The sequence below is a fragment of the Elephantulus edwardii genome, unplaced genomic scaffold, assembly GCF_000299155.1.
Source record: "Elephantulus edwardii isolate Elephantulus edwardi_28Jun2011 unplaced genomic scaffold, EleEdw1.0 scaffold00017, whole genome shotgun sequence".
In the NCBI taxonomy this organism is placed as follows: domain Eukaryota; kingdom Metazoa; phylum Chordata; class Mammalia; order Macroscelidea; family Macroscelididae; genus Elephantulus; species Elephantulus edwardii.
In genome coordinates this window covers 15,544,337-15,569,566 of record NW_006399767.1, presented here as the reverse complement: position 1 = coordinate 15,569,566, position 25,230 = coordinate 15,544,337, and the positions used below count along the sequence as shown (strand labels likewise).

The 25,230-nt window shown below is 49.4% G+C and overlaps 1 protein-coding gene across 1 annotated transcript in view; it reads right to left on the bottom strand.

The window, feature by feature from the left end:
- Positions 1-303: 303 nt before the first annotated feature.
- LOC102852702 (chromosome unknown open reading frame, human C6orf132) overlaps positions 304-25,230 on the bottom strand; it is a 38,942-nt gene continuing 14,015 nt past the window's right edge. The window contains exons 3-6 of the mRNA XM_006881992.1: positions 7,936-8,011; positions 3,345-4,552; positions 1,399-3,266; positions 304-421 (exon numbers count right to left, since the gene is read on the bottom strand). Coding sequence (XP_006882054.1) covers positions 304-421; positions 1,399-3,266; positions 3,345-4,552; positions 7,936-8,011 — 3,270 coding nt within the window. The remainder of the gene's footprint in view (positions 422-1,398; positions 3,267-3,344; positions 4,553-7,935; positions 8,012-25,230) is intronic.

The window sequence follows — 25,230 nt, the reverse complement described above, 5'->3', positions numbered from 1 at the left end:
CTTTGAGAATCTTGCTTAGAAGGCCAATGCTTATAAACTGCTTGAAGTTTAGCTAACACAGATAGTACCAGATAGTGGAAACCCAGACGTCAGGTCCCTAAAGGTTCCCTCTTGCCTCTCCCGTCCCCAGATGAAAACAGTCAATAGCCATGCCCATTCTTGGACTTCCCTGGGCTCCTGCCTCTCACTCTCTGTTCCTGTTTTGTCTTCGAGGAACAAAGACACCTCTCTGCTCCTCCCACCCCCCACAAAAACAAGTGCCCAGATCCAACCCTTTGGAGTAGTGCTTGGACAACTCCGGGCTCAGGACGTAGCTTTCCGATGGGCCCCGGAGTAGGCATAGGAGATAGGATGGTGGGTGCCTGGTCTCACCGTGAAAGTGTTGACAGGGCTGCCATAGTGAGGCCCACTGTGGGGAGACCTGGAGGTGGGAAGGAGAAGGGGGAGGTTACCAGCTGCATGCAGTTAGTTAATTAATCACCCTTCCCATCCCCTGCAGGATACGAAAGGAAAAGATGCCATTTAGCACTGTCGTATCTGCCCCCAGAAACCCTGGGCTTATTAAGAGACCCCAAGGCTGACAATATTTGTCATGGGTGTCCCTTCTTGATGACAGGACACGTATCCAGTGCCCTTCTACTTAGAAATCTTCCCTTGTAGCCTGGTTGTGGATCAGTCAGCACCCACCCCTCCTTAACCCTACAGTTCTAGGACAACAGGGCGTGGGGACAAGAGAGAGGAGGGATGGGGGGGGGGAGCGAGAACGTCCAACAGCGCCCTCTTTAGGCAAAGTGTGCCCTCTCCCCTTCTCTCTGTCCTAAAAGCCCAAGTTCAAAACCAAAACCCATCTACAACAATGAATGAATGGAAATCCAAAGCCTCTGTAAATTTTCACTGAAATTAATAACAAATTTAAATTTAAAAAAAAGGATTAAGTTAGAGTAAGGATGGCAATGGATTTATAACTGCTCAAGCTAATAACACTATATTGTGGCATGGAGGAGGAATAGTGGAAATGTATCCACATTTACACTATTCCTCTTACCAAAACCATTTATGGAAAATAGGTACTGCATTGGAACATGTATCTCTGGATTGGAAAAAAAAACCCAAAACAAACCCTTCGCCAAGGAGTCCATGCTGACTCAAGGCGACCCCGTGCGTTACAGAGTAGAACTGCTCCTTGGGACTCTTCTCGGCTGTCATCTTTATGGAAGATTACTAGAGTGTATTCATTGGAAAGTTTGAAATTCTGAACCATCAACTTTTAGGTCACCTAAATCATTCGGACTATTCACACACTAAATCTCCTTGTACTCATGGGAGTGGCCCGGTCCTTGCGGGGGGGGGGTCCCCGATATGATCCCCCTCCGTCTCACGGCCCCCACCCCAGCTCACCTGCTGGCAGCAGGGACGAAGCCGTAGTCCGCGCTGGGTGATTTGTACTTGGTGTCCCCCGCGCCGCCCGCGAACTGTCCTCCCCGGGATCCCTCCAAGGACATTCTCCGCGTCTGCAAGCCGCCGGGGAGACCCCGGCCCACCGAGTTGACGCGTCGCATCTCTGGGCCTCCAACTGCTCCGAAGGGTCCTCCTGGCTGGGGCCCAAAACAGTTGGGGGAGCTCAGGCTGCGGCTGGTACCCCCGCAAGGCGGCCCGGGGCTGGGGCGCGGCTCTCCAACGTACAGGCGTTTCTTGATGAGCGATCGGCCGCCCGCCGAGAAGCGCTCCAGGCCTCCGGTCCCCGGGTGGTCTGCGCTCGTGGGAAAGCTGGAGAAGCCCTGAACTCGGGAGGTGGCAGGGCCCGCGTCCAGGGGCTTCCCCAGGTCCGAAAAGTTGTTCCGGGGCGGGGAGCCCCGGTGTCCAGGATACTGAAGGTCCGGGGCCGGGGGTTCAGGGTCATTGCTGAACTCTGGCGGCGGTGGGATGACCTCAAAGCTGAACTCCTCTTCCGTCTTGAGGGAAGGCGAAGAAGGGGAGGACTTGGACAGCGGGCGGCCGTGCGGGAGGTTGGAAGGGGCAGATTTTCCCCAGGGCACCGGCGCCTGGGGCTCTGCCTTGGTCCACCTGTACCAGCGGCTTGGCTCTGTACCCTCCGCGTCTCTGCAGAGCTGCTGTGGCTTCCACGGACTGGGTACCGCGGGCTGGGCTGAAAAGTCCAACTGAGGTTCCTTTCTGATCTCCTTGGATGGCTTGGGGACCACGGTGAAGGAGTTAAGCTGGCTGTCTTTGTAGGTGATGCTCCCCGAGCCTGCGTCAGGGAGTCCACCGTGGAGCCGCAGACTGCCTGGCAGGGAGGACCGCCCAGGGGCTGCCCCTCCGGGCCTGCCCTTCTGCGCCCTCTGCCGGGCAGCAAGGAGCAAGGCCATTGGAGAGCCGCGCTCCACCACCTCCCCGGTCACTGGATGCCTGAGGAGTTCATCAGTGGTTGAGGTTGAGACAGGGGTCTTGGAAGGCAGGCTTTGGGGCTCTTTCACTTCCACAGGCTCCTGTGACCCCGCAGTCTCTCTTCTGGCCCCACTCATGCCATTTTGGCTGCTATGGGGCTTATAGAGATACGGTGCCTCTTCGTGGATAGAGGATTTCTTTCGTGGGAGGCCTGGAGATGAAGTGACTCCCTGTGTAAGCAGCTTACTGGGCTCTGAGGGGGGCCCTTTTGCCTCTGGCTGCGAGTGTACTGCAGGTTCTTGAGATTCTGCTGGGTTGTCCTCATGCCCAGCTGGCCGAGTTGTGGCTGTGGGAGGTGTGGCAGGTCCAGGAGCAGCTTTAGGTGGTGTGGCTGGCTCAGTGGTGGCCTTGAGCGGTGTGACTGACCCAGGGCTGGCTTCAACTGCTTTCGCTGGCTTAGTGGCCTTAGGTGGTGTGACTGATCCAGGGGTGGGCTTAGGTGGTATGGCTGGCCCAGGTGTGGGCTTGGGCTTGGTTGGCAGGGGTGGTCTGGATGCTGTTGGCAGATTCTTGCCCACAGGCTTGGTGTATTTGGCATTGCCAGCCCCATTTTCAAAAATCCTGTTTCCTTCTAGGAGGGGTTTGGGTGGCAAAGACCCTAAACTGGGCTTGGCTTCCTTCTCTGTCTGCAAGGAAAGTCGGGCTTCTAGCTCCTTCCGGATCTGCTGGACACTGGCGGTCTGAGAGTCTTGAGGGGTGTAGTCCACTGGGGGCAGGGTCAAGCTGGCAGCAGCCTCCTTCTCTGGGAGACCATTGCTGTGAGGGCTGTCCTTTTGGGGAACACTTTGAGGAGCCTCCGTGTCTGGCACGCTTGTGAGGGGCTGCTTCTCTGGCATGCTTGAGGGGGCGTGCTTCTCTGGTAAGCTTAAGGGAGCCTCCTCTGGCACACTTAGGGGAGCTTCCTTTTCTGGCAGGTCGGGGCCCTTCTTGTCCTCCTTTCCCTGAGAAGCCACCCCTGGGCTCGGCCTGTGACTGAGGGATCGGTCCTCTTTCCTGGAGCCACACAGATAGGCTGCCAACTCTCTCCGCAGTTTCTCCATCTGGCTGGGATTCCACCAGTCCTCGGAGTCTGAAGAGTCTGATTCCTCTGGGCTGGGGCATTTGGGTTTAGGGGCAGAACAGCTGGGTTTGGAGCTTTTTGAAAATCCAGCAAGTGGGGGAGATACTTTCTCAGCAGAAAGCAAAGGAGGGGCAGCTGGGGGTAGAGGAGGTGCTGGGGGTGGGAGGGGGGGTGCAGGAGGGGGCAGAGGAGGGGCTGAGGGTGGGGTCGCAGTGTGCTCATCTGTGTGGGTGTGGGTGTGGATCTGGGTCTGGGTCCGATCCAGCCGTGGGCTGCTTGGCGTAGGTGCTTTGAGCTCCACTGGGCTGCCTGGCTCAGGCTCCTTGTCAGGGTACACCTGGGATGCAGGGCGGATGTGGAAGCTGGGGGGCAGTGGGAGTCGTTTAGGGACCTTCTTAGTGGCCCCCTCTTGCTCTCGGGAAGCCTCCCGTGTTTCCTGAGGTTGTATAGATGAAGTCCTGACTGGTGTTGGGGGAGGCACCTTGAACGAACGGGGAAAGGTGAGGTGGATCTCTTGCTTGGGTCCCAGCGAGCTCCCCTTGGGCTCAACAGGGCTCCTAGGGGGGCTGGTTTGAGGAGTCACTGTCAGCCTGCCATTCAGTGCTACATCTGATTTCCACTTGGAGGCTCCCCCAAGGGGAAAGAGGTATGGTCCTGACTGTGTATGAGGAGACACTGGAGCTGGGGGTGCTGGGGCTGGCAGAGGGGGAGGTGGGCGTGCTGAAGAGGCCAAGGGTGGGGCTGGGGGAATGAAGTCAGGAGGGCTGGGTGTAGATGGGGGGGACAGGGCTCCCAATACAGGAGGTGGAGGTGGGGCAGTGGTAGGAGGGGGGGGAGGTGGAGGTTCCAGAAGCAGGGGAGGCGGAGGAGGAGCTGTGGAAGGTGGAGGTGGGGGTGGGGACTCCCCTCGAGGTTGCAAGAAATCTGAGGGTGGCCCTGGGGCCGGGCCAGGGGGAGGTGGGGGGATGAGTGGGTCATGGTCATACTGCCCAGGCCTTAGGTCCCCCACAGAGCTGTACAGGCGGAGGTTGCCATTTACGAGGTTCCCTGAAAGAAAGGAGAGGCAAAGATGAGGAAGAGCCATGGCAGCCTAGGCCAGGTCAGAGGGCACCCTGGAGAATAACTGGCCGGCTTCCTGCCTTTAGTACTGAACAATAATCAAAAGCAACTGTATTGGCCGTCTTCTAAACTGTCCTTAGGTGTCTTTCTTCCCTCCCTATCGCTGGCACAGCCTTTAGGTCCTGAACGAAATATCCTCTGTTTGGCCCTCCAGAGGCACTGTCCATCCTTCCTGGAGCTGAGCTCCCTCACCCTTCAGTGGTTTCAGACAGTGGGAAACAAGGAGAACCAAGGGCAGGGGAAGAGCACGGGAGGGTGGAGGATGAGACTTTGCTGTTTATCCGCAGCTCCCTCCCAGTATCTGCCAGTTGGTAGCAGCTACTTTTGTCTCCCAGAGGCCCCAGTTCCCACTGGGCAGCTTTCTGGCCACAGCTCAGGGACCACAGCAGCTCCCCGCTGTTGGCAGTCTGGGGGCCATCACTGTCTACTTTGGTCTCCAGAAACCTGATCACATTCCAGTATCATTTTCTTTGATTATCCCCTTTGAGAGAGTGTGCCACCTGCCAAGTGTTTCCTGCCAAGATCCTGACTGATAGAAAGCCAAAAAAAGGCCAGGTGTTTGAATCCTAGCTCTACAACTTTTTAGTTGTCTGTTTTTGGACACACTAATCTTGCTGAACCTCAGTTTCAACATCTATAAAATGGACATAATGGTAAGGCTTTCCTCCTACAGCTATTGGGAGGATTAAATAGGAAAATGTAGGCCCATATTGGTTTTGGGTACTGACAAGTCACTTTCTACTAACAGTGACCTCATGCGACAGAGTAGAATTGACTTTCTTAGCTGTAATTCTTATGAAAGCCAATCACCAGGTCTTTCTCCTATAGAGCTGCTAGATGGGTTCAAACTATCAACCTTTCACGTAGCAGCTACATGCTTAACTGCTGTGCTATCAGGACTCCTTGTCAGGTCCATAGTGAACAATAAAACAACTCATTGCCATGGGGACCGACTCAGCTGAACTTCCAGCTGGTTTTCAGAGATTGCCCATCTTTCTCCACAGTGGCAATTGGTGGATTCAAACCACCTGCCTTTGGGTTGGCAGCACAACCAACTAAACCACCAGAGCTTCCAGAATAGGCAAATTCATAAAATACATGATAAGCACTTCGATGTCTCCCACCTATGCTTGTATTTTCCACACATTTAAGATAGAAAGTGAGAGTCAAATCAGAGAGAGAAGCCTGGGGACCTCCTCAGTAAGGACGCAAAGAACTGAAGGAGGGAGCAATTTGTACAAACAACTGTTTCGGCTTGCTGTCTAGAGACCTCTGATCTACTGAGAACAGTTTTCCTCCTCATAGAGAACTTTTGAGGCAGATTCTAGACTGATATAAAACGGGGTGTACATAAGGAAGGGAACCTGGATGCCAGAGATACTGGACCCCTCTTCCCTTTTCTTGGACCCAGTCCCCAGCCCCCTCCTCAAAATCTACCATCTCCCCATTTGTGTCTCCCATCTGTCAGTTCCTAACAGGGTCCTGCCTTGTTATATTGATCCAGATACCCAGAGGGAAAGACGTGGATTAAAGACACAGAGAAGCTACCAGCTGATGGCGGATAGCAAATTTTATTATTGAACTCCTGTCTTATATTCTGCAGTGAACAGAAAAACAACTCAGCCTCAAGGCCGACAACATATTTGTTCTGAGTTATGAGCCACCTGCTAGCAAGGCTTCCAATTAGCAAGCAAGGCCATCAGAACAGAGTCTTTGTTTGGGGAGGGACATACCATTCTGCACATCCCTGCTTGGCCTTGGGGTTCAAGGAACGATTAAACTTGTTTTTGCTCCCTTTCAAACATCTGCACATTTGAACCTGGCATAAAATGGCTGCAGTATGGCTTACTACAAGTTCCTAGCACAAAGCTCCTAGGGCTCCTAGGAGCTGCCTGACTTTCAAACTAAGAGCAGATTGAGGGGCCTGTACCTCCTGTGAGAGTGGGTCGGGGGACGCCAACACTCACCGAGCACCCGAGTGCCAGGCACTGAGTTAGGTGCTGGGATACAGCAGTCACACACCAAAACACCCAACCAAAAACCAGACACGAAGTGCTGCCTTTCTGAAGCTCCCGCTTTAATGGGAGACTCAGTGACAACAGCCAATTAGCACCCATTAGATTATGGAGGAAATACAAAGTGGCCAGGTGGCGTTAACGGTTCAGTGCTCAGCTGTGAACCAAAAGGCTGGTGGTTTGAGCCTGCCCAGCAGCCCTGTGGGAGAAAGAACTGGCCATCTACTCCTGTGAGGATTAAAGCCAAGGAACCTTTTCAGGGAAGTTGTGCTGTCACATGGGGTCACTACAGGTTGAAAGTAAATGAATAGTACCTGACAACAAAAACATGGGGGGAAATCAAGGAAGGGGTGGCAGCCGTCGACCTCACCAAAAAGTTGACAGTTCAGCAAAGATAGAAAGAGGGAGGGGCCATATACACATCAAGGGGTAGAACATTTGAGAGAGGACGGCTGTGCAAAGACCAAGAGGCGAAAACATGTCGGGAGATTTCAGGAGTAAAAGAGGCAGGTATGGTTAGAACAGAGGGAGGTCGGGGAGGAAAGCAGGAAATGCATCCAAAAGAGGCTGGGTCTGGTATGGTAATCCTTACAAGGAGAGAGACAGAGACGAGACAGGGAAAGAGAGGGAGACACAGAGAGAGATAAAGATAGAGAGCAGAAGAGAGAGTATGTGTGTGCTTCTCAAGAATTGGAATTGTTCCCGAGCTCATTGGAAGACATAGAGGTGCAAGGAGTTAAGCGATGTGCCCAAGGGAGCAAAGCCTACTTGCTAGGGAGCTGATTTCAAAGCCAGGTCTGGGGAAGCTCTGGTGGCCTAGTGACAAGAAGCTGCACTGCAATCCCAGAGATATGTGGTTCAAATCCACCAGATGTTGTGCCGGAGAAGGAGGGGCCATTTCCTCCTATACCAGTCAGATCCAATTTGACGGTACACACACCGAGAAAATAATAAAATTTAAAAATTTTAAAAAAGCCAGGTCTGGCTGCCTCCAGGGTGCTCACTATCCCTTGGTGCTGCCCTTGTTCCTTGCTCCTCTGGCCCTTGTCTCCTCACCAGCCTTCCTGCACCAGAAGCGGAACCTTAGCCAACCCTGCATTTTGGTTCCAAGCCCCTCTGCTTCCTCCCTCTGTAGCCAATAGCTAAGAGGTGTGAGGCCCACAAGAATGGCTGTGATTGGGAACTGGAAGCTTACTCCCAAGTTGGGAAGGTAGAGCAGATTCTTGCCTTTTGCATTGAAGATACAAAGAGGAAAGAAGAAAAAAATGGGCAAGGCCCAGCTCAGGGTTCTCTTACCTGTCACATCTTTGTCTGCAAAGTCGTCTGGGACACAGGGGGTGGGCACAGCCAGCCCATGGTTCTCCTGGGCATTCTGAAAGGGCACAAGGAAAGACAGGTTGTTCTTAAATTGCTGCGCTGTGAGGCCATTTTACTGTTTAAGAATGTGCAGTGACCAGGGATAGCAATGGTGGCATATCCTTGTGAGTTTATGAAAAAGAAGAGTAAATTTCAAAAATACGCTTAATAAAAAAATCCCTATTGTTTCTCAACCATTTCTGCATGTACAATTCCGTTAACATTGGTTATATTCTTCAAGTTGTACAAATCTTCTCACTATCCTTATTCAAATAATTTCACCACAATTAGCGTAAAGTCTGTGCCCCCTAAGCAAAAACTTCCTCTTTCTAAAGGATGACTTTTGTAAAGAGTTTACTGTTTACCCAGAGGTGTCACAGAAGAAAGGTGTGGTGATCTACTTGCAAAAAAGCAGCCATCTGAAACCTCCAAGGAACACAGCTGTACTCACACCCAGGAGGTCACCACAGGTCAGAGACGACTCAGTGGCAACAGGTTCTTTTATGTTTTATGGTATATGAATTGCATTTCTGTTTTAGAAAGAAAACCAAGCCAAATCAAATAAACAAATATTAAAATCAGCATGATGCCCATAGGTTAAAGCCAAACCCCTTGGCTTAGACTCCTTTTGCTTTATTTTTTCTCTAGATGCCCAGATATGCTTGTTGTGGTTAAGGGCCATTGAGTCATAATGGTAATGCAATGACTATTGCAGAGTCATAAGACCTTCTGAACAAAAGAGCTGATGTTGCCCTATCTTCACCATCTCTAATGTGTTCCAACCCACCACTGGGCCAATCCATCTTGTTGAGGGTCTTCCTCTCTTTCCCTGACCATCCACCCTTCCAGAATAATGTCTCCATAGAAAAATAAAAGTCTGGAATATTTGCAGCATTCCAGAGGCTCATCTCCAGGCTTAACAGCTTGTACATGTGATTTTGCATTCTATTTTTTTGCTCCAAAAATATATTTTCATATGTCTATAGAGGCCACCCATCTGACATTTTGAAGAGCTCTCTGCAGCTCTGGTGGCTTAGTCCACAGCGAGTTGTAATATGAAAAATGTTGCTTGTCTGGTGGTTCGAATCCACCAAGTGAGAGGAAGATAGTCGCCTCCCATGTGATTTCCAGCATCAATGGAGGGTCAGATCCGACTCGATGGCAATGAGGATTTTTTTGAGTGCGGCGTTTAATAGTCACTTTCAAGATAATAATTACCTATCTTTTGCTTCCCATTCAGCTTTTATTTCCCATTCACTCGTAACACCGATTTCATATTGGAGTTTGACTGGCCCTACCATCCACCCTCTTCAGGCTCATTTCTGACACCGGGAGTTTGTCAGCATGTGCCTCTCTCCCTCCTCCATTTCTGAAAATATTATTATTTTCCAAATAAAATTTTTATTTTATCCTGGCTTCCTTACAAAGTTCGTGTACATAATTTGAAAATAATTTTCTTGTTGTTCGATGCCTTGAGTCTGGTCTGACTCATAGTTAACTGGCATGTGATGTGACATCTCTCCATCCTCTCTTCTAAGGAGGATTCTGATTGTGCTTTTTCCAGGACATCTTTGTTCCTTCTGACAGTCACATAGTTAGCTTTTTCCACCAACAAAATAATTCTTTGGCCTTCTTTAGTCATAGTCCAGATTTCACAAGCAAATGAGATGGTTGAAAAATACCATGATTTGGACAAGGTACACTTTAGTATCCAAAGTGAAATTATTGGTTTTTTAAACTATTTTAAAGAGATCTTCTGCAGCAGTTTTGCCAAAAGCAATATGCAGTGAGAGTTTTGGTTCTGATGGCTGCTTCAATGGGCCTTAATCCAAGAATGGTGACATCTTTGACAACTTCAACACCATATCTAAGCATGTCACGTTAGCCATACCACTCTGTAAAGAAGATTCTATTACCATTTAGCAGATATGAAAACTGAGGGTCAGAAAAGTTTGAAAAGTTGCTGAAAGTTCCACATAACTACTACCAAACCTAGGCTCGTGGTTCTCCCACCCTTTGGTACTTTGTTGTGGTTTTGGAATGAGCCCCTGACTCTTGGTCGGGAAGCTGCACTGACATGTGGGAGGTGATGGAAGTTCACTGACTGGGACTCCATCCTGGGTTCCCCACATGGAAGCAAGAAGTCTACCAGTGAACCACCACTAACATCTTTGGTCTTTTTAATGATTAAACTTTCTCAACCTTCAAAAATTAGTTCAGACTCTGCAGGGAGACGGTACAGGGCTAAGAACACTGGATTTTAGAGCCCGACTGCACTGGGCTTGAATCCCAACTCTGCCAGCGACTAGCTCTATGACTATGCAAGTTATTTCCACTCTCATTGTTTCCGGTTCCCCCTCTGGGAAGTGGTGATGAAAATAGAATCTGTCGACAGGGATGTGGTATGATGCAATACACAAAAGAGAAGAGCTCTTAGCTCCTGACAGGCAGTTAAAACCCCATAAATGTCATTGTGGTGGTTATTACAAAGGTCTTGTCTACAGCAACCCACACTGACCTGGTCCTGCTTGGAGCAATCCACAGCCAAGGCCTATAAAGTGGTACTTCCTGTGCTGTCTAGAGGCTCCAGATGGTGCACACGGCTAAGTACTTGGCTAGGCATTGAAAGGCTGATGATTCCAAGAGGTGCCTCAGAAGAAAGGCCTGGCAAGCTACTGCCAAAGATCACAGCCATCAGAAACCCTGCGAGCACCAGCCCTTCTCTCTGACACGTGCGGGTTTGGCACGAGTTGGAACCGACTTGGCTGTGACTTATTTTTCATTTATTCTCTAGATGGTCCCTAGGTCTGCCAATGAGATCTGGGAGCTCCTGGGAGCCCAGAGTCCAAGTGCTGTGAGTGCCCTTCAAAGCTGGACACAAAGCTTGTCTGGTTTTTACACACAGATGGTGCTAGCCCATTGAGCATAAGATCTAGGAAGGGAGAATTCAAGGTTAAGATTTTGGGAACATCCTGATTCAGGGAGCCACCACCAGCTGTGTTGCTGGAATATCTCAGTCCCCTGGGGAAAGTGAACAGTTCATCTTCTCATGTTAAAGAACTTTGAAACCGGAATGGCCTCAAACCAAACTTTTGTCTTTCATTCTGCTTTCATTTGTTTTACTTGGCTGACACATGCCTGTCCTTAATATCTCTTAAACCCAGTGATTTTAAAACCAAGATAGGGCAAAGGCTAATCTAAATTGAAGACATGGCGAGCTCTGGTGGCCTAGTGGCAGGAAACTGCACTGCAATCCCAAAATTGAAGACATGGCCCCCAAGATAGTCTGATACGCATTGTATGCACACTCATGCGTGTGTATGCACAAAAACCCGAGCTAATAGTGTCCACCACGTGTGCCCATTCTGATGTCGGTGAGATGGTGACCAGCCCTTTGAAAGCCAGGATTGAGATTTCTAATTATTATTTCATCCCCTCCCTTTTCTCCCCCCATTGTAGACATCTATATTTATGTTTATATTTATATTTTTATTTATATCTTTATATATCTATATATCATAAAATGCCACTGAAACCATTTTAAAGTGTGTAATTCAGGGGTGTAAATTGTACCACGATGTACCATGTTGAACACCATCACCACTATTCATGAACATAATTAGAAAGGAGAAATATTGGGGAGCTTAGCTCCGAAAGTCTTAGATCTCAATGCATGTTCGGAATGTCAGTTATCAGCGATGTGACCCTGCATGAGAAGTGTGGATGAAGGGCAGGGGCTGAGACGTTAAATTCTCCTTCCATATAAATGCCCCGCCATTGCCCTAAGGCCTCTATATTATCTCAAATCCCTTAGTGGAGCCCAGTTGCAAACCTACCTTGCCACCGAGTTGGAACTAATTCTAAGGCTGTAAATCACATAGGAGACTGTCTTTCGTCCTCTGAGCCACTGGTGGATTCAAATGACCTGAGAGGGGCGGCCTTTGGGTTAGCAGGACAACTCCCTATAGACTAGGCCGCCAGGGCTCATTGAAGGAGCAGGTCTTCCAATCCTCTCTCTGGCAAGGGTGGGGAAAATGTCAACAACCAAAGCTTAATACCCTGCAATCCTAGAATCACCCCTGGATCACCCTGCGTGGTTGAGCATAATTACGCATGGAGGAGGAAGATGGACTTATGACTAAGTTGATCCTTCCCACACTTCACTCTTTGATCTTCAAGCACTCTGACAACATACTAAAAATGAGAGTCTTCAAGGCTCCCAAGATCACAGAATGGATGGAAGGGGGTTTCAGGGTACACCCACCACTTCCTGCTGTACTCATGGGAGTGATATGTTACTGTCGGAACCTTAGGGCAAGTCCCAAAGTCCAGCTTCATCTAAGGAATCCGAATACAGAATATTATGTTATATTTTTGTTGTTAGGTGCCATCAAGTCAAGTACAACTCATAGCGACCCTATGAACAAAAGATCTGAACCCAGTCCTGTCTTGCGCCATCCTCACACTTCCTGACACACAAGAGCCCATTGCAGCAGCCACATTGTCAGTCCACCTGGTTGAGGGTCTTCCTCTCCTTCGCCACCCCTCCACCCTTCCCAGCATCATGTCCTTCTCCAAGGAATAGCACCTCCTAGCAATATTTCCAAAGTATGTGAGGCAAAGCCTCATCATTCTTGCCTCCAAAGAGCACTCTGGCTGCACCCACTCCAAGACATATCTATTCATTTTCTTGTCCGTCCTTGGAATGTTCAGTGTTCCTCTCCAACACCACAGCTCAAAGGCATCAATTTTTTTCTGTCATCCATATTCATTGTCCAGCTCTTGGATGCATAGCTAGTAATCAGAAAGACCATGGCCTGAATCAGACACACCTTAGTCCTCAAACTGACATCATTACTCCTCAATAATTTGGAAAGGTCCCTAACTGCAGATTTTCCCATTGCAATGTGTCTCCTATTTCCTGACTGCTCTTGTTACATTAAACGATATTATATTAATTATACTAGTAGCTGCACTAAGACATGTAGCAACCCCAGACACAATGGCACAAAACCGTCTACATGATAGGCTGCAGACTTTTTACTGGTGGATTTTTGCAAGTCAAATGTCAGGCTTTTCTTCTCGTTTGTCTTTCAGGAGAGTCTGGACACTCTCTGAAACCTGTCCAACATCACAGCAACACGCAGAACTCCACTGACAGCTGGGTGATGGCTCTACATGAGTTGACTGGCCAGGAATCAAATCTAAGTTCTCCCCACATGGAAGCTGAGAATCCTATCACTGAACCACCAGTGAACGCTCCTAGACATCAGTGTCCCCGCCCTCGCCTGTCTCCTCCATCTGCAAGCCCCAGCTCATCCCAGCTGGCACGGCTGCTGCGGCTCACCTAGCTGGCCCTCCTACGGGGCTGTGTGTTCAGTGGAGGCAAATACCAAATCATTTCAATGTTGGTATTGTTTTGTGCCAAAGAGTCAGGACTGACTAACTGACCCTCCAGTGGGTTTTCATCAGAGACTGTAAATCACACCAAAGGAGAGTACCCACTGTTTCCCCATCAGCCCCCCAGCAAAACAGACTTGGAAGGCAATAAACCTCTCCTTTAGCTCAGCACAGGGTCAGAGGCAGCTGGATCACTTGCACTGGCTTGGCTGGTGACATACCTCAGTGCATCATACCATTGTGATCAATGAAGTTTGTATTGGCTGGTTTTCAGAAGTTGACGGCCAGATCTTTCTTCCTAGTCTGAGTGTAGAAGTTCTGCTGAAACCTGTTCAGCATGACAGCAACACAAAAGCCTTCCCGGACAGACAGGGGGTGGCTGTACATCAAGTGCCCTAGCTGGAAACCAAACCCAGGTCTCTCAGATAAAGGTGAGAATTCCACCACAGAACCACCATTATCCACTTAATACTCTGTCATCAAATCAGAACCTATTCATAGGTGGCCCTCCACTGGGTGGGTGTTTCTGAGGCTGTAAAACACAGGAGAGGAGATTGCCTCCCTTTTCTCTCACTAAGCTGCTGGTGGACTAGGTCATCAGGGCTCCCTCTGAGTAATTATTCTCACTCATTTCTGTCAAGTTGGAACTGACTCATAGCTGATCCTCCAGCAGGTTTTCAGAGGCTGGAATACACATGAGAGGAGACTGCCTATCTTTTGCCCTCACAGCAGCTGGTGAATTCGAACCACTAGCCTTGTGCTGGGAGCATAACTCCCTATCCACTAGGCCACTCACTAACTCTCCCTTTTTTAGATGACCTCTGTGTGCTGAAGAGGGAGCTCTGTTGGCCTAGTGGTAATGAGTTGGGTTGCTCTAATTCAAAGGCCAGCAGTTTGAATCCATCAGCTGTTCCAAGGGAAAAAGATGAGCAGGCTCCTTTCATGTGACTTACTGTCTCTGAAAATACGCTGGAGGATCAGTTATAGGTTGGTTCTAACTCAACAGCACATAACATGTACTAAGAGGAGCCTTGGTGGTGTGGAGATTAAGCACAAAGTTACTAATCAAAAAGTTGTCAGTTTGATTTCCTTGGGAGCAAGATGTGACAGTTTGCTTCCCTGAGACATAGAGCCTCGGAAATCCTATGGCAGTTGTACTCTGCCATACAGGGCCACTGTGAGTTGGAATTGATAGGGTGGCAGTGGGTTGAATTTTTGGCTATGTACCTGTCACTGTTCTGAGTATTTCACATGTGATCCTAAAAGGCAGGTTGATTGTATTCTTCTTTAAAAAATTTTTTAAAATTTAAAATTGTGTGTGTGTGTACTGTCAAATCAGATGTGACTGGTACAGGAGATTGTCCCTCCTCCAGCAGAGCATCCAGTGGATTTGAACCACACACCTCTGGGATTACAGTGCAGATTCTTGCCACTAGGCCACCAGAGCTCACCTGATGGTGTTCTTTTACAGATGAGGACACTGAGGCACAGAAAAGCTAAGCACATTGCCCAAGGCCACACAGCTAATCAGTGGTACAGTTTCCAAATCTCCAGCCTGCCCTGTTTGCCACACCCTCACACTTTCCCTCTCAAACTAAGCGGAACCCATTGTGTCAGCCCTGAGGGTCCTGCTTCTTAGTACGTGCCAGTTACAGATGAGCCAATTCAAGCAAACGTGTGTTCTGGTGCCAACTCTGACACCAGTTAACTCGGAGCAAAGTGACTTCTCTCTCAGTAGACTTGTTTCCTGCCTCTCACGAAAGCCCTCCTGCCAGCACCATTTTGACTACTGTGCTTCACAAGTCCAGGCTCATGACATGTCTCGTCCGCAAATGTCAGGGTGCTAGGAAGACTACTGCCTTTTGTCTCTGTCTCCAGAGACGGAAGTGGGAACCCGAGGTGAAGGAAGAGAGCTTGGAGGGATGGGCTTCTGAAACTTTTTCCAAGAGAGACAAGGTGAGGTCAAGTGGGCAGGGTAGGGTTTGAGGTCACTGTTGGCCCCAGACGTGGGACTCCCAGAGTCGGTCCCACAGCTGCAGTCATTTGGGGAGCTGACTGCACCCCACCCTTTACTTTGCCCCACCCTGGGTTTCTGCTCTGGGAAAATGACAGACCTCCGTGCCTCAGGATGCTGCCTGCAGGAGCTGGCGTGTGCCTTGAACCTACTCAGGGAACAGGGGTGTGTGGCCTTAGAGGGTGGCAGCTCCCCAGGTGACAGACCAATCTGTGGGCAGTGAAACAAAGAGCATGCAAATGAGCATCTGAGGGCACCTCCTGTGAGTGTCCTGTCCCTGGAGGCCATGGCCAGGCCACTCCCCATGCAGCAAAGAGGCCCTCGCTCCAGGCCTGGGGCAGAGTCCAGCCCTGGCCCTGCTGGGCGGAGAACTCCATGGGAAACTGGGCCTCAGCGTTTCCTTGTCCCCACACCCAGAAGCTGAGGCCATGGGGCCCCTTCAGTCACCTTATAGATGACTCTATGCTGCTCCCCAGCTCAGTCTGATTAACTCTTCAAAACCTGTCCCTTAGTAAATAGAAAAGTTAGTTCTCTAGTAGTAAATGACTAGAAGGAGGTAGGGGGACACCGTTCCAAGAATATATTAATTTGCTTCTTAATCCCATTCTTACTGTCTTCATAGCAATGCTCCCCCGGATTTGCAAGGCTGTAAAATCTTGATGGGAGGAGACTCCCCATCTTTCTCTCAAGGAGCAGCTGGTGGATTCAAACTGCTGACCATTTGGTTCTCACTCACTCTCATTGCCATAGAGTTGGAACCAACTCATAGCTGACCTTCCAGCAGGTTTCTGAGAAGCTGTAAATTGCATGGAAGGAGATGGCCTATCAACCTTGGTACCCCTCCCCTGTTCAGTCTTCTCATCTGTAAAATGGGGATCATATCACCTCCTCATGTTTGCTGGGGCACCAAAGACGACTGCACACTTAAAGAGATTCTGCAGTCAGCTCAAGAAGGGTCATTTCCTCTCAGGTGCTAACCAACGCTTGGGGCACAAATAGGCCTCGGCTCAGTGGGTCAGTAGTGGTGCAAGGTCTTGGAAACCCTGCCCTAAAGACTCTTTTTTTTTAATTTCAAATGAGTTGGTTTAATTCCAGGTGGTACAGAATTCTGGGTGTAACAAAGAATAAAGAAGAGTTTCTGACAGGACTCTGGATTTTGTTTACTTTGACTGCACAGCCAAGATCGGAATGGCTGAATGAGAACTGGAGATGGACCATCATAGGGTTTCTTCTTCTTCACTGTTTCACAAAAAGTTTCTTCTTAAATGTACAACAGGCTCCAAGACAACACTTCATTTTAACTATAGGTGCTAACAGATGTTATAGCAGAGAATCCAGATATTTTAAAAGGAAAGGAAGTAAGGTTCATCATTGCCTCGGTCTTATTTTTTGCCAGATTTCTTATTCTACTGGTGGCCAGGGGACCTTTGCCCGTGGCCTTTGCTTTTCGTTCCTTGAGTTTCTTCTTCTGTTCTTTTTTTGTTTCTGCTTGAAAGCCTTACCTTCCTCGTCCATCTCCTTGGTCTGCTTCTTGGGCTATTTCAGGGGCTTTTTACCACCTTGGTGGCCAGACATAGCACCGGCCGCGCCTTCCCCAGACCTGCGGCCAAAAACCTAAAGACTCTTCTTATGACGAGGTTTATCTGTCTGGTTGGATCTATGGAGATGAAGTGCTTGCTCAAGGTCAAGGTCAGGTCACCAAGAATAAACTGCCTGCTGCCTTTTCCACTACACAGAACAGTTGACAAGGAGGAAGGGAGGGAGAGGAGGAGGTGGAACGAGGAAAGCATTATTATCCTCACCACTGGAGGATGAAACTAGACTTGCCCTTGAAGTTGAGGGTCACTGTTCTCTGCTCACCCCTTGGCCGCGCCTCCCACAGCTCAGGGGGACTGGTTGCTCCAGCCCAATCTCACAGGCCAGGCCTCTGTGCAGTCTGTCCTTGCCTGTCAGGCTCAGTGTTCCTCATACATCCTCATGCCTGGGATTCCTCCAAGCCCAGCCAAGCCTCAAGGGTGGGTCAGCATCAGGGGCTGGTCCAGTGGGCAATGCAGTTGACCTTGGGCACTCTGGATCTCAGATGCACATCGTGGAATGCAAACCTTCTCACCCAAGTGCCTCAGGCTGTCCTCTGGGTGGGACACTGAGAGGGACATGGAGCATGTGCAGCATCATGGGGTAGGCGTGGTGACCCTGAGCCAAAGTTCAAGCTAAGCATAGCTGGGGGCACCACTACAGGCTGGGCACGTTTGGAGGCAGGACGCCCCCCATCCATTCAGAATGAGGCCCTTAAGCAACCACTAAGGCACCCTGTGCACCAAGCTGGGTGAGATCCCGCCAGTGTTTTCCTGGACTGGACAGTCTCTCCTGGCTTGGAGTGGGCAGTGTGCTGAGAAGGGATGCTGGCCAGGGGGACATGGTAGAGGATGAGCCTCAAACATATGGGGTCCCTCACCTCCTAACTCTTCAGCCACTGCCAGCCAAACAAATCAAGGAAAAGCCCATTCTAACTGCCCTCTCTGACTCACCCTCAGGAGCTCCAACCCCAAGCCCCAAAGCAGCTGTCCCTGGAGATGAGAGATGAGCTTCTGCAGCTGGTGGGTGGGGTGGCCAGAGAAGTGGGGCTGCTCCTTTGGGGGGGGGGCAGGTGTTCCTGAGCGGGTGGGGCTGCCCATCTTGAGCCCAGCCCCAAACCTTCCCTGGCACAGTCAGGCCTGCCTGACTCAGAGGGTGGGGTGACCGAGGCTCTCTCACTGCCTGGGGCGGCCACAGGGGACCTGTCCAGCCAGTTTCCCCATATTTGCCACATTGGCATTTAATTTTTAATTCCTCATATGCATCACTGGGGGGAGGGCTTGGTTCAGAGCAGGGCAGGGTGAGAGGGAGCCTTGAGAGAGGACAACCTCCCCACTACCACATTCACATCTCAGAAGCTGAGGGGATGGGCCTGGACGCCAGGTAGTGCCCCTGAGCTCTGGGTGGGCTTCCCCTCAGAGGCGGGAGTAGGATGGTTCTGAAGGGGAATGATACCTCTCAACTCCGTCCTGGTCCACAGTGGTGTGGGCAGGACTGGACAGTCTTCTTCAGTGTCTACCTGGTTGGCAATGGGATCTCTCCTCCCTGGGCCTCTGATTCCCATACTAATGAGTATGCAAGCCCTACCCATCTGTGATGCTAATCCAATTCTAAGGACCCTGGTGGTGCAGCGGTCAAGGACTCAGTAGCTAACCGCAAAGTGGATGCCTTGATTTGTGGGATAAAAGAGAGGGAGTCTGTTCCCGTGAAGATTCACTGCCTTGGAAACTCTATGGGTGCTTCAGCTCTCCTCTGGCCTATAGGGTTGCTGTGAGTGGAAATTGCTGCAATAGCAGTGGGTTTGATTTGGTTTAATCCAGCTTTAGGTGGGCTCTGGGCTGGTTGGGACACCACTTCCTAGATCTGGAAGCAGAGCAGCCCCTCCAGCTCAAGGAATGACCATGCATGACATGGATTTTCTGGGGATCCTCCCCTGAGCTGATGAGTCCTCCCTGGCCCTCTATTACCAACTACTGTGGAGTCAATTCTAACTCATGGTGACCCCACACGTGTATCAGAATACAGCTGTGCACTGCAATCCTGAAGGTGCACAGAATCCACCAGATGCTCTGCGGGAGAAGGAGGGGCAATCTCCTCCTGTGCCAGTTGGATCTGATTTGATGGTACATAAGAAAAAAGAAAAAAAAACAAAACACACACACCACCCAAAAATACCTCAGAGTACAGTTGTGCTCTACAAGGTTTTCAGCAACTGATTTTTCGTTAAGTAGACTGCCATGCCACCACAGAGTCATTTCAACCCAGACAATCAGAGAACAGACATCTGGGGACATAACTGAGGGCCATCCCGTGTAGCCCTCACTGAGATGCCAGCTGGAGGCACAGGGAGAGGAAAGGACTGTCCCTGAGCCACCCTGAAACCCAGAGTTGGGATGGGGATGGTGCCAACTACCTGAGGATCGATTCCAAGTCCCATCCCGCCCACTGAGGAATCTCAAAGGCCTCTGCATAATTGCATTTGGCTGCTGGATGCCTGAGAAAGCACATCTTAGTTCTGAGCACCTTCCCCTCAAATAGAGGGAAGAGCTCCAGGGAAGAAGCAGCTGTCACTTGACTCCACCCAGGCCCAGGAGAGTGGCTGGGACCAGACTGTGCTGCCTCTGATTCAGGGGAGTTGGCAAGGGGCCCCTCCATCACTGTTCTCACACCTCAGCACCTCACGGGGCACTCATAGTAAGGAAGGGTATGTTCAGAAGACGACCCAAGCCCTAATAGAGCTTGAGGAAGAGAGTGCTCCTTCTGGGGCCACCTGGATTCCTGGGGTGTCCTGCCCCAGGACAGGCTGGTCTGGGAGGTGCCCTTGGAGTGTGGGAAGAGAGGACAGGGAGAGGCTGAGGCCTGATGGGATGGTGTGTGCTGGGCCCGGGCGCTGGCCCAACTCCCCACCCTCCCTGCTGTGGTGGGGCTGTGGGCATGTGTATCTGGGTGTGAACTCACACCCATGTGAAGTACTGCCCTCCTAGTTCTCCCCACTTGACTCGTTTGGAAGAAAAATAAAGGACCTGGCCCTAAGCCTAGCATGGAAGGGAAGGGAGAGGAGCGAGAAGATGAGATTAGAATGAAGATGCTGGCATGAGGTCAACACAGGAACAGGTGATGAGGGACATAGGCTGCTGTGTCTTGTGACTTGAGTTGGGAGCACAGAACTGTCCCTGGGATTTAAGCCATAAGGCCGCGGTTTGCACCTAATTGAAAGGTACATCAGAGGGGCCGTGAGTGCTTTGTTAAAATTGTTGCAAGACTGTGTGCATGTGTCCAGATACCTCATGATGATCTCAAAGGGGGCCTATAACCCCAAAGAAGAAAAAAAACACCCTGGTTCTCACAGGCCCCAGCTGCTAGACAGGGAGTCTGAGAGGCAGGAGAAAGGGAGATGGAGATGGTTCTGCCAGCTGGTGTGTAAAGGGGAGGAAGGTGCTCACTGATGTGAATGGAGGAGAACTTGGACTGGAGGACCAGGCTGCGGGGGTTCAAATCCCTGTCTTTCCAGTGTAAGCTGTGCCACCTTAGATAAGTTACTCCTCTTTTGCTTCAATTTCCCCACCTGGAAAATTTTCCTCACAGGGTGATTCTGTTGGCTCAAGGAATAAGCACAGTTGAGATACCCGGGATAGGGCCTGGCACACAGGCCAAGTGTTTAATGAGTCCTCTTCCTAGGAGAAGCTGTTCCTTGCAGAGGGACATCCTGCTTGGAAAGGCGGAGGGGGTTGGCGAAACAGAGGAAGACCCTTGACCAGATGGATTAACACAGTGACAGCAGCCATGGACTTGAGTGTCTGAGAGTGTAAGGATGGCTCAGGATAGGATAAGGTTGTTCGTAGGGTCGCTATGAGTCATACTCAACTCAACAACACCTAACGGCAACAAATTCCCAGGAGAGCATCTTGTAAGCCATTCACCCTCATCAGCCAGTACTGTTGGAATAGAATGAACATCTCCTTTCTCAGTTCAATTTGTTCCCTCAGTAAAATAAAGTCTGGTGTGGACCCAAGACGCATTTCCATTGTCAGCCCACCAGGGAGGAGACCTGAGTTATCTGGAGAAAAGCCCCATCTCCTGAAACCAGCTCTCAGCTTTGCCCTGAAGGACCTTTACTAGAAGCATTTCCCCAGGAGGGCTTGGAAGTCCAGGCTCACCCAATCATCCCAGACCCACATCCACCTTGCCCTCAAGTCTCCTGCAAAGCCCGCAGGAGGGCGAGTGTGTGTACGGGGTCAGTCTGTGAGTCAGGCCTTGCTGGGCCCCCCCAGATCTAGAGAAGTGAGAGGCTAGGGCTTTGTCCAGGTCACTGGAGGAGCCCAAAGCAGGCATGTAGGTAGAGGTGCCTATCATTAACTCTTCAGTTGCTGGACGGACCTTGAGCTTGTGAAGGTCTAGGAGAGATGGGTGGCAACAGCAGGCCACACTCAAAGGACAATAGCTATTTTCTACCCCATGAAGTCAGGAAATCAGGAGATGTATTGCACTGGGAAAGCCTGAAATCAGGGACCTTTCCAAATTATTGAGGAGCAATGATATCTGTTTGAGGACTAAGATGTGTCTGATCATGCCATAATCTTTCTGATCATGTGCTATGCATCTGAGAGCTGGACAGTGAGTAAGATGATAAAAGAATTGATGCCTTTGATTTGAGCTATGGTTTTGGAGAAGAGTACTAAATATTCTATGGGCTGCCAAAAGAATAAATATATCTAAGAGAAAGTGCAGCCTAGGAGGCAAAGATGTTGAAGCCTTGTCTCACATACTTCAGGCATGTTGCCAGAAGGGACATCATGCCAGGACAGGTCAGTAAAAGAGAGGATGTCCCTCAACCAGGTGGACTGACACGGTGTCTGCCACAATGGGCTCTAGTGTGTCAGAAAGTGTGAGGATGGCACAGGATAGGACAGAGTTCAGATCTGTTGTTCATAGGGTTGCTATGAGTCATACTCAACTTGACAGCACCTAATAACAATAACCTCATAAAGAAGCATTTTAACAGCCCTCAGTCTACACCACTGTGGTTCCGAGTATGTGCGCTAGGGGTAGAAGTGGAAAAGAATGTAGTTCACTTTCAGCAATCGCTTACCTCCTGTGACCTTGGCTTTGACTCATAGTGATCCATGTACAACAGAGTAAAACCCAGCCTCGTCCTGTATTCCCCTCATAGTCTCTCCTGTGCATCAGTCCACTACTGCAGTCTGTGTCCATCCGTCTTGCTGAGAGGCTGGCTATTTTTCAACTACCCTCTATCTTTACAAGCTCTAATAGTCTTATCTTCGGAACAGACTGATGCTGACTCACATCCTTTCTACTTTTTGGCGACTGTAGCTCTCTATTTGTGTACAAATTGCTTTCTTTTTTTACTTGTGGTACGTGTGCTGTTGCTAAGTGCTGTCGAGTCAACACCAACTCTGAGTAACCCTGTGTATGACAGAACGAAACCCTGTCTGATCTTGTGCCGTCTCTGCCGAGCTTAAGTTCATCGCTGCCTTCACTGCATTACTCCATCTCGTTGCTTCACTGGCCTGCACTTTTCTAAGCATGATGCCTTTCTCTAGGGCCTGGACCAAACAATCTCAGTCATGTCTCACCATCCTTGCTTCTCAGGAGCTTTTGGGCTACAATTCTTCCAAGAAACATTTGTTTGGTCTTTTGGCAGTCCACAAATATATGTATACATATCTCTATAACCATAAGAACTTTTATCTATCTCTACCTCTCCAAAGTACTGAAGAGCAATGGTGTCTCTCTGGAGACTAAGGTGCGTCTGATAGAGGCCAGGGTCTTCGCAATCACTTGTTATGCATCAGAGAGTTGGACAATGACCAAGGAGGATAGAAGGAGAATTGATGCCTTTGAGCTGTGGTGCTGGAGAAGAGTATTGAGAATACCATGGACTGCTAGGAAAACAAACAGATTTGTCCTGGAAAGGGTTAAACAGGGTGGCTCCTTGAAGGCAAGGATTCTGAAGCTCCATCTAACATACTTTGGACATGTTGTGAGGAGAGACCGGTCCTTGGAGAAGGACATCATGCTTGGGAGGGTGGAGGGACGGCTCAGGAGGGGACGGCCCTCTATGAGGTGTATTGATTCAGTGACTGGGGTAATCGGGATGGGTGTGTCAGAGACAGTGCGATTGGCACAGGACAGAGCAGAATTTAGGGCTGTTGTACATAGGGTCCCTGAGTCGCAAGGGACTCGACGGTACATCTATCTCAAAGCCATTTTGACACTTTTTGCATGTACAATTCAGTGACATTAATTATAGTCATCATATTGTGCAAGCACCACCATTACCACCATAACTGATTTTCCAATTTTCCAACCACCCTTAACAGAAGCTCAGTTAACTCTGTTTCCCTAAACCTAGATTGCTTTTATAAGCTCTCAAACTCAATTCAAACTCATTACTGTCACATCAGAACTGACTCATAGCTGACCTGCAAGTGAGTCGTCAGAGGTTGTAAATCCCATGGGAAGAGACTGGTCATCTTTCTCCAGCAGGGCTGCTGGTGGATTCAAACAAGCAGGGAGGCCTTTGGGTTAAAAGCACAACTCCCCACCAACTATGCAACAAAGAAAAGGTAAGACTTGGCAACAATGAATGACTGGAAAAAAATGATAAGTCTTAGTCCCTCCCATCCAGGAGTTTGGAGTGACAAGAAAAGTCGGTGAAGGAGAAAGGGAATTGTCTACATCAGGCAATACTGGACAGATGTGTGGGCTCCTGGGCCCAACCATGGACGCTGTGAGGTTGAGCAGGCCCAGGAGTGCACATGTCAGGACAAGGCACCTTGTAGTCCTGTTTGGTTCAAACCCTCATGACAGTGGAAGGATGAGGTGACTCTAGTGGTAGTATCATCCCAACCAGGACTCAGGTCAGACGGTGGTAAATCTAGAATGTATGAGGCTGGCTGTTTAGATTCTGGACCTGGGCTTTTTAATACTGGCCTGAGTGGCGACTGAGCACTTGAAGTGTTCCTGGTTGAAAGTCAGATTGCTGGAAGTGTAAAACACACAACAGCTTTTGAAGACTTCAGAACAAAATAATATACTCATTGCCATTGCGTTGATTCTGACCAGACCCCTTGTATTACAGAGTAGACCTAAGGGTTTATTTGGAAACCAACTGGCAAGGCTTTTTTTCAAAGCACCAATGGGTGACTTCAAACCACCAACTTCTAGCCGTCACCTTCAAACTGCACTACCCAGGTAGCATGGGGGAAAAAATATGTCGGAGAATGTACTGCACAAAAATGAATGTAAAATATCTCAGTAATATTTTTGGGGCTGATTAAATGTTAAAATGGCATAAAGTGTGTTATGTAAAACTATATTATTCATTCATTCAGTAAACATTTCTTGAGCAGCAAAAAAACCCCAAAAACTATATTAAAATTAATTTTATATCTATATAGAGAGAGAGACAGAGAGAGACAGAGACAGAGATTGATTTAATTTTAATGAGGTTACAAGAGGGAGGTTTGAAAAAAAAAAAACAAGAGGGAGGTTTGGTGGTTTAGTGGATAAGGAGTTACAATGCCAACTCAAAGGCAGGCAGTTTGAATCTACCAGCTACTGCACAGAAGAAAGATGGGCAGTCTCCTCCCACGAGACTTACACCCTTTGAAAACCTATTAGAGGGTCAGTGACAAGTCTGTTCCAACTTAATGGCAATGAACTGAGTTGTAGCTGGTGCTACCAGAAAATTTAAAATTACAAACAAGGCTCATACTCTATTTCTACAAGACAGTGCTAATCTGGCCTATTTCAGAAAACCCAGGAATTCTCCACGGGACCACACAGCAGTCATTGTTTTTAGACCTCTCCTTTTCAAAAGACAATATTCCAAAAGGGAGTTACTGGTTTCTATAGTTCCTGAACCTCAAACACATTTGCCCTAAATGCCATTTTCAGCGGTTTCCTGGTGTTAGTCCTTTGAGGCCATTCTAATGGTATCTCTTCCAGAAAGTCCTCTGTGATCATTCTCTGTCATTGGATCAGCTGCCCTCAACCTAATTTATGTCCTAACAATCTGTTTGTTGGTTTATGTCCCAACTGGGCAGGAAGCTCCTTCAAAGCAGCAGCCCTAGATCAGTCATCTCACAACACCAATCCTAATGCAGGGTCTGGCTCAGGGCAGGAAGCCATCAATGATATTTGCTTAACTGGAGGTACCACCTGGTCCATCACTTCTGCACACCACATTTCTCCACCACTTCCCCTTGGGCTTCAGCCCCAGA